The sequence below is a fragment of the Girardinichthys multiradiatus genome, chromosome 13, assembly GCF_021462225.1.
Source record: "Girardinichthys multiradiatus isolate DD_20200921_A chromosome 13, DD_fGirMul_XY1, whole genome shotgun sequence".
Classification (NCBI taxonomy): Eukaryota; Metazoa; Chordata; class Actinopteri; order Cyprinodontiformes; family Goodeidae; genus Girardinichthys; species Girardinichthys multiradiatus.
The window spans coordinates 25,780,995-25,795,543 of record NC_061806.1 but is presented as its reverse complement, the minus strand read 5'-3'; the positions used below and the strand labels follow the sequence as shown (position 1 = coordinate 25,795,543).

General features: G+C 38.9%; 1 protein-coding gene across 1 annotated transcript in view; it reads left to right on the top strand.

Annotated features, from left to right (window-relative positions):
• Positions 1 to 2,460: 2,460 nt before the first annotated feature.
• Positions 2,461 to 14,549, top strand: part of grhl2b (grainyhead-like transcription factor 2b) — a 28,469-nt gene continuing 16,380 nt past the window's right edge. Inside the window, exons 1-6 of the mRNA XM_047382759.1 lie at positions 2,461 to 2,874; positions 4,248 to 4,437; positions 6,322 to 6,389; positions 10,452 to 10,824; positions 12,282 to 12,340; positions 12,525 to 12,681. Coding sequence (XP_047238715.1) covers positions 2,855 to 2,874; positions 4,248 to 4,437; positions 6,322 to 6,389; positions 10,452 to 10,824; positions 12,282 to 12,340; positions 12,525 to 12,681 — 867 coding nt within the window. The 5' untranslated portion in view covers positions 2,461 to 2,854. The remainder of the gene's footprint in view (positions 2,875 to 4,247; positions 4,438 to 6,321; positions 6,390 to 10,451; positions 10,825 to 12,281; positions 12,341 to 12,524; positions 12,682 to 14,549) is intronic.

The following is a 14,549-nucleotide window of genomic DNA, read 5'->3' as shown; positions in this document are numbered from 1 at the left end:
TCGCTTTGGCTCGGTGCCGCGGGAAGAAAAGAACCACACCTGTATTTATCTAGCAGTCCCTCACTAATACACACTCTTACAGAAAGAGCTCAGGTGCTCTGGAAAGCAAATTGGACAAGGGAGGATAGTGGGTGATCATCTGCAAAGCATGCAAACACACACACGCTCTCACTCCCGCTGACGGTTAAACCGAATCTAAAACATAATTTTGTGTATTTCCATACGACTGAGACTTAAGGCTTTCATAAGCAAAAAGCTGTCATTTTGTCATGCAAACACTTTCATAAAAAACTGTTTGAAAAGTGCATCGCAGCATTTTCCCAAACTCCAGATCTTTTTTTCTGTGCCATTTGTACAGGACTATTTGATCAAATACACCTGTAAATTCAGTAAAAATCAGTCTACCATAAAAAAATTATTGCCATAAAGAACGTTACATGATATCAAAAAGGGCTAAAATTCCCAATTTAGCATAAGTGATCACAAATTGTTGAACCCCACCTCAGATGTATATCAATGCATCACACAAACACACATTCAGTCTTGTTTGCTCAGGGTAATCCCAAGCACTGGGATCTCCTCATACAAAAGCTTCATTAAGAGGACAATGGCATTGTGTGAGATAATGACAGGGCTCCTGCCTGCTTGCCTGCCTGCCTGGGGTCGGCTCCGAAACTACCTAAACACACAGGTCAGTCATTCAACAAATCTGAGGGTTAAAAGGTGAAATCAGTAGAAGTAAATAAATTAAAAGATTTTATTAGAAAAGTGAAATTTTCTTATAAGCGTTCAGATGTCTGGAAATGAATATAGGTTATTGTTGCATTTTATTCTTTTATTCACAAAATCAGAAATAGTCAAAATAGTTGTATGAATAATCTGTGTATGTTAACTTCACCCATTTACTAATTTGAATGTTTTATGGTTTTTTCTATGTCTTACCTGACTTTTTGGTTTGAAAAGGAGTCATCTGCCATGTGATGTTTCATATTGACTATGCATAGGGTGGTGGTCATTTTGACCTTTTGCCACTTTGTACATCTGAACATTTTGGTATTTTCATATCTAACTTGTTGAAATTGATCTATCTGGACATAGAGGTGCTACCTGACTCTTTCGGCCACAAAAACGAGCAGTCTACGTACAGACCATGTGGCGATTTGTACACAAAAGGGGAAGGTTTTGCACATGCTTTTACAAATACAATTGTGGTCATGTGACAGCTATAAATAATACCTATTAATATGTGGGGGCTCATGGTTATGTTGGTTTGATAATCAGGTTACCTGTCATACTAGCTCTGGGTCAACTCACCCCAGTTTTGGTTACTCTTCAGCACGGAGTTCCACAGGGTTCTGGACTTGGTTCTATTCTATTTTTGCCTCATTTGCTTCTTTTTAAGATTCTTTAGTAATATCTTCTATCACTGCTATGCAGATGATATTCAGGATTAAATTATTTTTAAACCCCAGTGTTGAATCTCGAAAGTTTCAGTCACACAGAAGTGCTTGAAATAAATAAAATCCAGATTTTCCATATCATTTTTTCTAGTTGAACAATGATGAAACAGAGATTCTTGTTTGTGCTCCAGATAGCTTGGTCCCTTGGAAAACTGCTTTCTGCTTACATAAACCAAGCTATTTCTTCTCTCAGCAAAACTTGTCTACAGCTGTCCAAAATGGAGCTACTAAGTTTTCCACTAAATCCTCCCAGTCTCACCTACACTGGCTACTCTGATGAAGCACCATCATACATTTCTGGTCTATTCCAGCCTTCTGTAACCCACCAGGACCCTGAGGTCGACTGATCAGGGTTAGGGTCACAAATTATGGAGATAGTAAAAAAAAATTCAGATGTCACTTATAATCTATGGTAGGCCAAATCATTTAATGTTTTGTTAATACCTATTAATACCTATCTAATTTATCACATACTTGTTTGGCCCCACTGATTCTTTTAAAATATTACAAATCAGGTCCGCTGTTTAATCCCAAGTAACTCTGAGACCTCCTGTTGGTTAAATATTAATTATTGTAGTCATAAAACTCCACATGCCTACAGTAGGCTATTAGCACTTATAGAAAATTTATTTTCTTGTCAAAGTGGAGGGGACCATTTCCTACCCGAAAAAAGTATAAAATGACCCGTTGTAACTTATGTGGGTTTACTTGATTGTATATTAGTGTTTTATTACTTTTATTTTACTTTCCATATTTTCTTTGTGTGTATTTTTCTTGTTTTGCTGTTAAGCTCTCAGATTTTTACCTTTTATTTCACATGAATTAAATGTGTTCATTTGCCTAATTACCTACATTGGTACAAAAGGATTTTATTACAGGAACGAAATTAAAGTAGTTTGTGATGAAAAGTTGAATTTGAAAGAGGCCTAACCCATTGTCTTTTATTTTGCATGCAGGTAAACCTATCCCGCCCCGCCACTGACAGCCAATCAGAGCCCCGTTCTGCTCAGCATTAGCCAATCAGGAGCTGACTATGGTCGTTCCTTTTAATTCTTCTCAGTGAAAGAATTTCGTCTAAAGCGGACATAAAAAGGCAAATATTAGAGCGTATGGCAGCAGGATGTTTGTCGATGTTTGTCCTAAACTGCATGCAAACTGAAGAAGAGACAGAGCAAAGCTGTCGGTTCATGTGGGAAGGGCTTTTTTTACCTGCCAGGTAGAAGAGGACAGGAGCGGGGAGGGCAGAGACCGTCCCGGAGAGGGGCAGGGAGAAAAGACGCGGGGCGAGAAAAGTCGACTTACCTGTAGCCCAACCTCTGGTAAACTCACTCTGCTACCTGCTCCGACTTGAAAGTCCAGTTTCACAAGGAAGAACCGTAGAGGAAGCAAAAAATATGTCACAGGAGACAGACAAGTAAGTGATCGAGCCCGAGGAGAGGAGCTTAGATGGGTTCTGGACGTTGGGAGACACTTGTTTTCCAGACCTCGCTTTGTTGGCTGAGTGGCGAAATAAAGCGCTCACTCACCGATCACACATCACCCGTGGATATTTATTTCATATATGTTCTGACGAGTGCAGATCTGGGGGAAGGTTTTCACGCCAATTTTTGGCCCCCTGGATTTCATTAGAGGGCAATTCGCCATTTTTGACTGTGCCAGGACAGTTTTTGTTTTTTACATTTTCTATTTACAGATTTTTGTATAAATATTTGCTCTAATTCTTATTTATGAATATTTCTGTCGTTCTTGGCTTCAATTAGAATATTTCTTGGGTTAATTTGTAAATTAGGACTTTTTTTCCCCCTCGTACTTGTGTTTTATAGCATAAAGAGTTTTATTCACAAACTATTAATCAAAGTAACTGTCAAGTGCTCACTTGGTAAAACATCTAAGCTCAATTTCAGAAATTTCAGTCCTATTATAACTTAATATTTTTTAGTTATTCTTTTAAATTCCCTAATACTCAATTTGACGCTTAAAATATAAATCAATTATGCAGTGAATATTTTGTAGTTTTTTTCTTGTACACCTTAATATGTAAAAATTTTTTGTCAGTGGCGATAACAGGTGTCTCATTATTTTGGCACGCAGTGCTCAATAGTTTCTGCAAAAATCCAACGGAGCGCAGTGGACAGATAATGATCAGTTATTTTTACACAGATGTTTACATGTTACGTGAGTGCGATAACAAAAACCTCTCTGATGAATCTCACATTAAGAAATAGATTTATTTGCCGGGATATAATCTCAAAATTCAAAGATGCGATACAGAGTAGCTGCCTCATCTAGCCCCTTCTAGTATTCTTCTTGTAAAGTAAATATAAATTAGAGATTTAGATGTTTTATTTGGTTAATAATCATTTCAGTTAGAAAAAATCTCAGATTTCATGGCCATTCTATATCGCTGATTAAATTTTATTTGTGTTGCATCTATGAGCTTTAAAATAATGAATGTGTACAGGGTTGTGTTGTTTATGGTACCAGTTCAAGTTGACACACTCTGAGCTTTATCCTCTGATTGGCTGAGGCGAGAGAGATGTTGTGGCAACACTGTGTGTTTGACTAGTCTGTGATCTGCACTTAAGTGGGACTAAAGAGCAGCAAGACAAACACACACACACACATACACACACCCAACTGACAGCTATAGATTATTCTTTGAATTCTTTTGAAATGAATCATTTCAGATAAAGACTTTCAAAAACATTGGATGAAAATAGCTAAAAGCAGCAGATGTACACCAGTGAATCAACAAGAACTCAAGGGCTTTGTTTAATTTGCCTCCAGTAAGCGTTTGGTGGTGGTTGTTCCTAACGAGAGCTCCTTCCCTGCCGTGCGGCGTGCTTACACCAGCGAGGATGAGGCGTGGAGGTCGTACCTGGAGAACCCACTGACAGCCGCCACCAAGGCCATGATGAGCATCAACGGGGACGAGGACAGCGCCAATGCCCTGGGGCTGCTGTACGACTACTACAAGGTACAGACCTCAGTGGAGGATAGTGATTTCAGGTTTCTAGCATATCATCCTGGTGATTTATTTAGTTTAGTTTAACAACAAATGCCACCTCAAAGCGCTTTACAAGACAAAACAGCTTTAATTCATTTACAGTAATATCGAATCCAATTTGATCCAAATTCATATCAATCCAAATTAATCCAGTACACTCTACTAACGTAGTCAGATTCTCTTCCAGGGTCCAGTTCAATTCAAATTTAGTTACAATACAATCCTAATAATCATTTCATTCCAACGCCAGGAAGTTTATGACACTTGGACGTTGACCAGTTTTTAAAGGAATCGAGACGCATATTGGGTCAGAACAGTTCTAAGGAGTTGCCTCCTTCCCAGGAAGAAGTGTTTGATTTTATGTTAAGAAAATATGGGCCTAAAAACATCACGTGCATTCATTAATTTCAGTCTGTAGTCCAACTTTTCTTTACTTTTCCTTATCATGTCACCGCAATGTATTTTTCTTCCTCATGTAAAGCACTTTGAATGGTTGCGTTGCTGAAATGTGTTATATAAATTAACTTGCCTTGCCTAAACAATAAGGCTGGTGGAATACCAGAAACCTTTAAAGCTAGGGCGAAAATCAAATCAAATTTATCAATCAACTAAATAAAAACCTACCTCTGTTATTTATATTGCTGTTTTAAATAAAATGTAAGGCTCTCCAGCCAATAAGGAAGAACTTTAAGTGATTTTGTTCCATTCTAGATACTCAAGAGCTATGTGGACTTCCCAAGTATGGGCATGTCCCATAACTAGTTCAGGCATTACAAGCAGAATCCATCCAAACACTGGACATTCTTGTCTTTATTTAGACTAGAAAATAATGAAAATATGACCCTTTTCCCCATAGATCCCAAATCTACCCTAAACACAATGAAACCTCAGCTTTTGGTTGGGTTATTTGGTTAACCCCAACCACATTTCAACCCTATTTAATTAATTTCAATTCCATTTCTTTGTACAAAGCACAAATCCAAAACAGCCATACACGTCCAATTCATCCAGAATGAATCACACCAATATTATCCAGTCATATATCCAATCCTAGTTATAATGCAATATAATCAAAAACATTTAGACATCTTCATGTGGATGACATTTGGGATTGACAAGCATGCACAGAAAACAATAAAATGGCAACATTTAAATGGGATCATTGATTTGACCAAACTGAGGATCTGTAAACAATTTTTTCATCTCATTATTGCTTCAGTTTTGGCCTCCTTGACAGAATCCATTATTACTTTGGGATCATACGAGTCAAACTCTGACTCAGGCAATAAGGTTTGAACCTCATGAACTGTTGATCATACGTTTGGTCATTGTTGCATTCTTCTTAGAGCTATATTCCTTAAGGCAGAAATACAATGAAAGAGCAAATGAAAACGCTTCAGAATCCAACCTAATCCCTGGGCCTGTTAATCAGAGTTTATTGTAAATTCATGTTATTAATATCTTGTCTGTATGTGTCACCTGTGTTCTCTATATATTGTTTTATTTAATGTTTATTGTCCTTACCTGCCTAAGGACAGCGGATGAAAACTAGCTCTTGTGCTAATTCCGGCATATTTACGTTGATGCTTAAAACTAATATGTTATTTATGTATGTGCAATGTCCTAATTTAAATAAAATAAATAAACAAAATAAAATAAAAACACAAACAAAGATTGATTAGAGTTTTTTTTTTCTAACAAATATCCTTTTTTGGTAAAGTCCCACAATGGAAATCCAGGCTTTATTACCCAGCTGTGTTTTTACTATCATAGTACACTTGTTATTAACAGGAAATACACAGATGGTTAGTATCTTCAGCTGTTGACTATTGTTCCTGTATTGTGTCCTTTCAGGTGCCAAAAGAAAAGAGAGTTTCGGCAATTCCTAAAGTTGCTGAAATTCCAGAAGACCTGGAGAAAAGGTTAGTAAATTTTGTGTCACAAAATCTCACAATTTTTGCTGTATTTGCCATAAAATCCTGGGCCTCAGTAATTATAATAAAAGTACAAGCTAACATGGCGACATATAAAATAGTTTCATAAAAAAGCTTTGGGTTTTTCTAAGGACTAATGCAAATAGATCCTAAAGATTATATTCAAACATGATAGTATGAGAGAAAATCTCACAGATGAGTGATTCTTGTTTTAATTCATCCCCTGATGTCTAATTGATTTTCAACTCGACTTTTCAGAGACAAATACAGAGCAAGCAATGTAGCAAGCAAGCAAAAGATTTTCACACCGTATGACGCGGCATGTTTGCAGCTTTCTGCATGAAAGAACCTGCACAAAATCCTGCTATCTACACTGTGAAAAAAGGGGTACATTTTTATAATGTAACAAACCCCTTTATCAGTCTTTATCAGCCTTAGTCCTCGATGTGGATGTCAGGGGTTTGACTCCTGGCCCGTTGACGTTTGCTGCATGTTCTCCGGCTCTTTCTACCCCATTTCCGTTGTCTCCCTTTTAGAAAAAAATGAGAAAACTAAAGGCCACTACTCTCTAAAAAAAACAAACAAAAGTTGTAGTTTTTAATAATTTTCATAAATAAGAGTTTACCATAAAACAACTTTGCATTTCTTGACATGTCACCTATGATTTGCCAATTGTAATCTGCACTACATCCAAATGACCAGGTACAAATAGTAAACCCATACTACTCACTAAGAATTACAGTGGTAGATCTTGTTAGCAGAATCCCTGCTGCTAAACCAATCAAAATTTGGCCTTGCTGCCCCTTTTTCCTCTTTTCTTTCTTGGTAAATTACTGTCTCAGGCATGGATGACTGAACCTTCAGGTCCTTCTCAAAATATTAGCATATTGTGATAAAGTTCATTATTTTCCATAATGTCATGATGAAAATTTAACATTCATATATTTTAGATTCATTGTACACTAACTGAAATATTTCAGGTCTTTTATTGTCTTAATACGGATGATTTTGGCATACAGCTCATGAAAACCCAAAATTCCTATCTCACAAAATTTGCATATTTTATCCGACCAATAAAAGAAAAGTGTTTTTAATACAAAAAACGTCAACCTTCAAATAATCATGTACAATTATGCACTCAATACTTGGTCGGGAATCCTTTGGCAGAAATGACTGCTTCAATGCGGCGTGGCATGGAGGCAATCAGCCTGTGGCACTGCTGAGGTCTTATGGAGGCCCAGGATGCTTCAATAGCGGCCTTTAGCTCATCCAGAGTGTTGGGTCTTGAGTCTCTCAACGTTCTCTTCACAATATCCCACAGATTCTCTATGGGGTTCAGGTCAGGAGAGTTGGCAGGCCAATTGAGCACAGTGATACCATGGTCAGTAAACCATTTACCAGTGGTTTTGGCACTGTGAGCAGGTGCCAGGTCGTGCTGAAAATGAATCTTCATCTCCATAAAGCTTTTCAGCAGATGGAAGCATGAAGTGCTCCAAAATCTCCTGATAGCTAGCTGCATTGACCCTGCCCTTGATAAAACACAGTGGACCAACACCAGCAGCTGACACGGTACCCCAGACCATCACTGACTGTGGGTACTTGACACTGGACTTTCTGGCATTTTGGCATTTCCTTCTCCCCAGTCTTCCTCCAGACTCTGGCACCTTGATTTCTGAATGACATGCAGAATTTGCTTTCATCCGAAAAAAGTACTTTGGACCACTGAGCAACAGTCCAGTGCTGCTTCTCTGTAGCCCAGGTCAGGCGCTTCTGCCGCTGTTTCTGGTTCAAAAGTGGCTTGACCTGGGGAATGCGGCACCTGTAGCCCATTTCCTGCACACACCTGTGCACGGTGGCTCTGGATGTTTCTACTCCAGACTCAGTCCACTGCTTCCGCAGGTCCCCCAAGGTCTGGAATCGGCCCTTCTCCACAATCTTCCTCAGGGTCCGGTCACCTCTTCTCGTTGTGCAGCGTTTTCTGCCACACTTTTTCCTTCCCACAGACTTCTCACTGAGGTGCCTTGATACAGCACTCTGGGAACAGCCTATTCGTTCAGAAATTTCTTTCTGTGTCTTACCCTCTTGCTTGAGGGTGTCAATAGTGGCCTTCTGGACAGCAGTCGGGTCGGCAGTCTTACCCATGATTGGGGTTTTGAGTGATGAACCAGGCTGGGAGTTTTAAAGGCCTCAGGAATCTTTTGCAGGTGTTTAGAGTTAACTCGTTGATTCAGATGATTAGGTTCATAGCTCGTTTAGAGACCCTTTTAATGATATGCTAATTTTATGAGATAGGAATTTTGGGTTTTCATGAGCTGTATGCCAAAATCATCCGTATTAAGACAATAAAAGACCTGAAATATTTCAGTTAGTGTGCAATGAATCTAAAATATATGAATGTTAAATTTTCATCATGACATTATGGAAAATAATGAACTTTATCACAATATGCTAATATTTTGAGAAGGACCTGTATGTGCATCTAAGCATGCATAAACCATTCATTTCTAATCAAGAGGACAAACAAAACATTGACAAACGACACAGGAAGCAACTTATAAAAAAGTCGCTGTTTTGCAGCTTTCTGCTTTTGTAATTTGAACGTTGGGTTGTGCCCAACTTTATCAGGTACCAGAAGGAGCTGTCTGCCTCAGGGTGTTTATTTACTCTTTAAGAACTGTTAAAGTCAATTCCTATGATCAACTTGTGGTGTTCTGTAAGAAAATGTGACTCAAATAAATCATATAACCCAGCAGGAGGCTGCTAAAAGTTGTCCCTTAGTTGATTTATCAGGGGTCATAATCTGTCATATGTTGTAGGCGTCAACTATGCCAAAATATTACATAATGAATTCAATTCTACTGAAAATGTGGGTGTTTTATGGTTATTTAGGTGTGTATTTTTAACATACTGTAAGTAGTCAGATTGTAATCCTATTGTATACATCGAGGTGTGACTGTGGCTCAGTGGGTTGAGTAGTGACCTTTCAATTTAATGGTTGAGTGTTTGATTCTAGCTTCCTGGTACCACATGTCAATTTGCCTCTGGGCAATGTGCTTAACCCCAAGTTACTGATCTGCACATTGATGTGTTATTGATGTGATTGATGTGAACATTTGTCAGTGTGACTGGGTGAGTGTGGCTCTAGTGACTGTATATAAGTATATAAATTCAGTCTACTCACTGTCCAGCCCATTTATATATCGCATAAATAAAATCCATACTATAAAGATAATAGTGGGTTAAAAAGCAAGGGGATGTCCTGCCATTATACCGTTCAAGAAGGAGACACCTTTTATGTCCTAGAACGGGTTTTGGTGCAAACTGTGCGTATCAACCCAAAAACAAGAGCAAAAAACCTTGTGAAGCTGCTGGAAAAACTGGTAAAAGACCATCATTTTCCACAGTGAAACCAGTTCTGTTGAGGCATGGCCACTCAGAGAGGAAGAAGCCATTACTCTGAAAGCAACGTAAAAATACTGATTACAATACTGATGTAAATACAGTCAGGAACCAAGCGCTCAGCTTTTATAGACATGTCCTGTTTGGACATGAAGGGGGGAGCTTGCAAGGCTAAGTGATGTTGCTATTTCATATATACACCAATGGATATAAAATAGTAACTCCATAGGATACAAGTAATTTATTCAAAGAACAAAGGAAGAAAAAAAGCATTATACAATATAATAAACACATTTTAATTTTTTTATTTATTTATGGTGCAAAATGGGAGTGGGTTGCACCAAAAAAGCAACATGTGGGTAAGCAACGGGGTTGCGATTTGAGCTAAATTAACCCGGACTCTATTAAAAACCTGGTCCATGTTCCATCTTAAAGTCATAAAACTTTACAACGAAACTTTATGTTTTAAACAGAATTCAAACTCCTGCTTTATGAAATTAAGTTTTTTCCGTTATTGTTTCTCGTGGCAGAAGAAAACGCTTTCATTGAGGACTACAGGGAATTTTTACTTCAACCAGTAACCATATTGGTCACTTTAAAAAAAAGAACACCATGAATCCAGTTTAAACCATGATTATATTTTTTTCTCAGGCCACTGTTGCCAAACAACCCCACCAGCCAAAATGAGATGGAAACAGTGGACAACCATGTCCAGGTCCTGAAATCTGTCCCAGTCAATCTTTCTCTCAGCACCGATCACCAGGAGCCCAAACGGGAGCAGCTGTGCAACTCAACGGGGGAGGCCCCAGCGGACGGAGCCCCCCCAGCCATGACCATAGTCAAAGCTGAAGTGTACGCCCCCGTCTTCATGGCGGGACACGGGCACCACTACAGGGTGGATGGAGAGGAGCGGGTGGTCTACGACCAGAGCCCGTACGAGGTGACCACTGTCAGCCACAGCTCATACGTAAAAGAGAACCAGCAGAGTCCGCCTGACAGTCCATATGAGGAGGAGACAGACGGGGTGAGAAAGAAGCAAGTGTACATAAAAATACTGTAGCTTTAAGAAATAGAGATAGTAGGGATGAGCCGGTATGACATGATAACCCTGAGTAAAGACTCCATGGTATCACAGGATCAGGGTATTTCTACTAGGTTTTAAAACAAAAATGGTTTAATTGTTTTTATTTAAAACAGAAGAACAACAAACATTCCTACTGCTGCTAAAACAGTATAGCCATTAGTGCAGTTAGAATCATATTGGTATTTCATTATGTTGATTTGAATGCGTTCAAAATAAATACCTGGCAAACTTAGTAGTAGTTTCCTATTGCTTGTCGTGCCGAATATCATAGTTTTGCTGTTTAAAGAAGTAGCACAAGTCTAACAAGCAGATTTTAGCTGGTTAATTAGTTGACCTGTTCAGTTAGAGCCTCTTGTCGGTTGCTGAGTACACATGCTGGGCGTAGGCCACCTTTGTAGCAGTGTTGGTGGCGCTTCTTTAGTTTTTACCCTGGCATCTCATCAAAAGAACCTTAAACTGTAATGTAAAGTAAAATAATGTCCGTTTTGAAATGGTAGCTTTTTTAAACCTAGTATATCTTGATACTGGTAACATATCCTTACCTAATATGCTATGCATTTTGTAAAAGTGCTGACAGATATACTTTAATAATTTATAAGACAGTGTTACCTTAAAAAGAGGGATTATTCTTTAATTAACACGCCTCAATTGTTTTCGTGGCTGGAAATATCTTCAAACAGCCGAGTTTGTCTTTTGTGTGTGGCGCCAGAAACGGGTGGGCGAGGGACTGCTCTGCGCTGCTCTGCCTTCCAACCAGCTGGAGAAAGCTGCAGTCGATCCAGTACCTTCTCCCGCTATAAAACGGCTTCAAACAGTAGAAAAGGTTTGACAGAAAAATGTTTGCGGTGAAGTGTACCTTGAAAAACGCATGCCTGATGCCTGATAGTTACATGGAAAAAGATGAAAAAGGAAAAAAATACAATGATGTTGCTTGTTACAACTTTCATATGAATTAATGTGTTGTTTGATGGTGGTACACTTCATTTAAATCCCAAAACTTTAAACTTAACAATGGAGATCCTTTGTGGGCAAATAAGCTGAGTGCTCAGGTTGCCAGTAAGTCACCATCAACTGTTTGCTGTTAGAAATTCATGTTGGAAAATGTTGCAAAAGAAGAAATACATTAGCCGTATGTAGGAAAAGCAGGTCAGTAATCCTGAATATCATATGCTGATGATCTGCAGCAGAGTTAAACTGTAAATGTAGCTAGAGGTTTGATTATCTGTTTCCTTTTGCTGCTGTTAATCTCCAGTCAGTTTATGAGAAAACTTCTGGTGAGGAGTTTCTGTTTTTGTTTCATTTGCTGCATTGTTTGATGAGTTCCTCTCTGTCTGAATGAACTTTTCAGGGCTGATTTCCTCTTTCTGTGTATTTTTGTTTGCCTGTATTTGGAACAGAAGTACCACTCACCTTCCTCTCTCGCTACAGACGACTTCTTATTTCATCAGGAGGGAGTGTAAGTCCCTGCAGTCTCTTATTGCAAAACAGATGAGTCTATAAATAAGGTGTTGCAAGTGGTATTTCAAACCCATCAGACTGAAAATGAATTATAAAGGCATGCATGAATGAGCTGTGTTAATGTTCTTCCGATCAGACCTTGTTATTTATCATCACGTCTTTCTTAATGTATGTGTATGCAGTGGCAGCTTTCAGTATACGTTGGATGCCACGCGCTCGCTGCGTCAGAAGCAGGCCGAGGGACCCATGACTTACCTCAATAAAGGCCAGTTTTACGCCGTGACGCTCAGCGAGCTCAGCGCAAACAAGCGCCTCCGTCACCCCATCAGCAAAGTCCGGGTGAGTGACTTATTTCTCTCCAGTGTCTTCATTCTCTTTTGGTGAATTTCCCACTTTTTGTAAATCAAAAATAATCTTTCATACTTTCAATAATTGACATCATCTGTAATTTCACTTTTTTTTAAAGGCTGTCCTTTTGGTGCAGTAACTGCTGTAGATAACTGGCATGAAAGGATTACAGTTTGTTCTGGTCGGCTCTTTTGAATATTTAAGCATAATTAAGCTGCTTCCTCTTATGTTACAGCCTACAGCTTTGCAGTTTTCATCTTTGTTTTCAGCCTGTAGCACTGCTGAGGTGTAATGGAAGCCCAGGTTGCATTGATAGCGTCCTTCAGGTCATCTGCATTGTTTGGTCTGGTGCTCCCATCTTCCTTTTGACAATACCCTAAACTGGGTTCTGGTTAGGCCAGTGTGCTGGCCAATCAAGCAGAGTAACACCATGGTCATTGGACCAGCTTTTGGTACCTTTGGCAGTGTGGGCAGATGCCAATTCCTGCTGGAAAATGAAATCAGCATCTCCATGAAGCTTGCCAGCAGAAGAAGGTATGAAGTGCTCTAAAATATCCTGGTCAATGGCTGTGTTGACTGTAGACTTCAGAGTGGACCAACACCAGCAGATGACATGCCACCCTAAATCATCACCGACTGCGGAAACCTAACACTGGACTTCAAGCAACGTGGATTCTGTGCCTCTCCAGACTCTGGAACCTTGATTTCCAAATTATATATATGCAAACTTTACTTTCATCTGAAAAGAAGACATTGGTACACTGAGCAACAGTCCAGTTCTTTTTTCACTCTATGTGTAATGAATCTATACATATAAAAATGCCATAACAAAACCTATTTATACCCTTTTCAATAATCAATGGAAAAATCTTTCTTGCTGTTAAAGCAATCACATCAATTTTTTTACTGACCGGCTTTTTACATGTTTCCCCTGGTATAGTGATGATTTTTCCTTTGCAATGAGCTCCAAAACTTTAAGGCTGGAAGGCCTCCTTGCCGTGACCCTAATCTTTAGCTCCCTCCACAGATTCTCTAGCACACTGGTGCCAAACTCCAAGAACTCCAGTCCTCGAGGGCCGTTGTCCTGCAGCATTTAGGTGTGTCTCTGTTTCAACATACCTGAATTAAATAATTAGCTCATCAGCAGGACTCTGTAGAACCTGATTGTCTGCTGAGAAGGCAATTCAACCACTTGATTCAGGTGTGGTGGACCATGGACACATCTACATGTTAGAGGACACGAGCCCTTGAGGACTGGACTTTGACACCCTTAGCAGATTCAATTTGGGACTCGAACTGGGCCCCAAAAAGGTAATATTACTTCCAGTGAGAAGGAACATGTTGGGATGAATAAAAACATTATTTTAAATCTGTCAGAAGTGTGAATAATTTTGAACTTAACTGTATCAAAGGTTACGTCTCTTGACTAAAATAAACTGTTAGTTTAGAGATTTTCCCCTGATTTAAGGATGTTTGGGTTCAACATTTCCCAAATATTAATTAGATTATGGATTTTTATGGCATTAAAAGTAACATAGTAAAAGAGATGGAAACTTAGTCTCCAAAGTTTTGAATAAAGAATAAAAAGTTCAAAGAGGGTTTCCTTTCTTTCTTTGAAATGCATGTATTTTAATGACAATGTGGCATTAAAGTGAGGATAAAACCTCTTATCATTATAGGTTTAAATAAACCTTTAAACCGTTGGGTTTTGACTTTGTCATCATCAGATTATTGTAGCTCATGAAGGTTTTCTTCCACCTAAACAGCAACCCAAAAATGAAGCCTGACTCGTACAACTCTAATCCGTGTGTGTGTACCAAGATGTTCTAATGCCCTGAGTACCAACCAACGTCTGATAT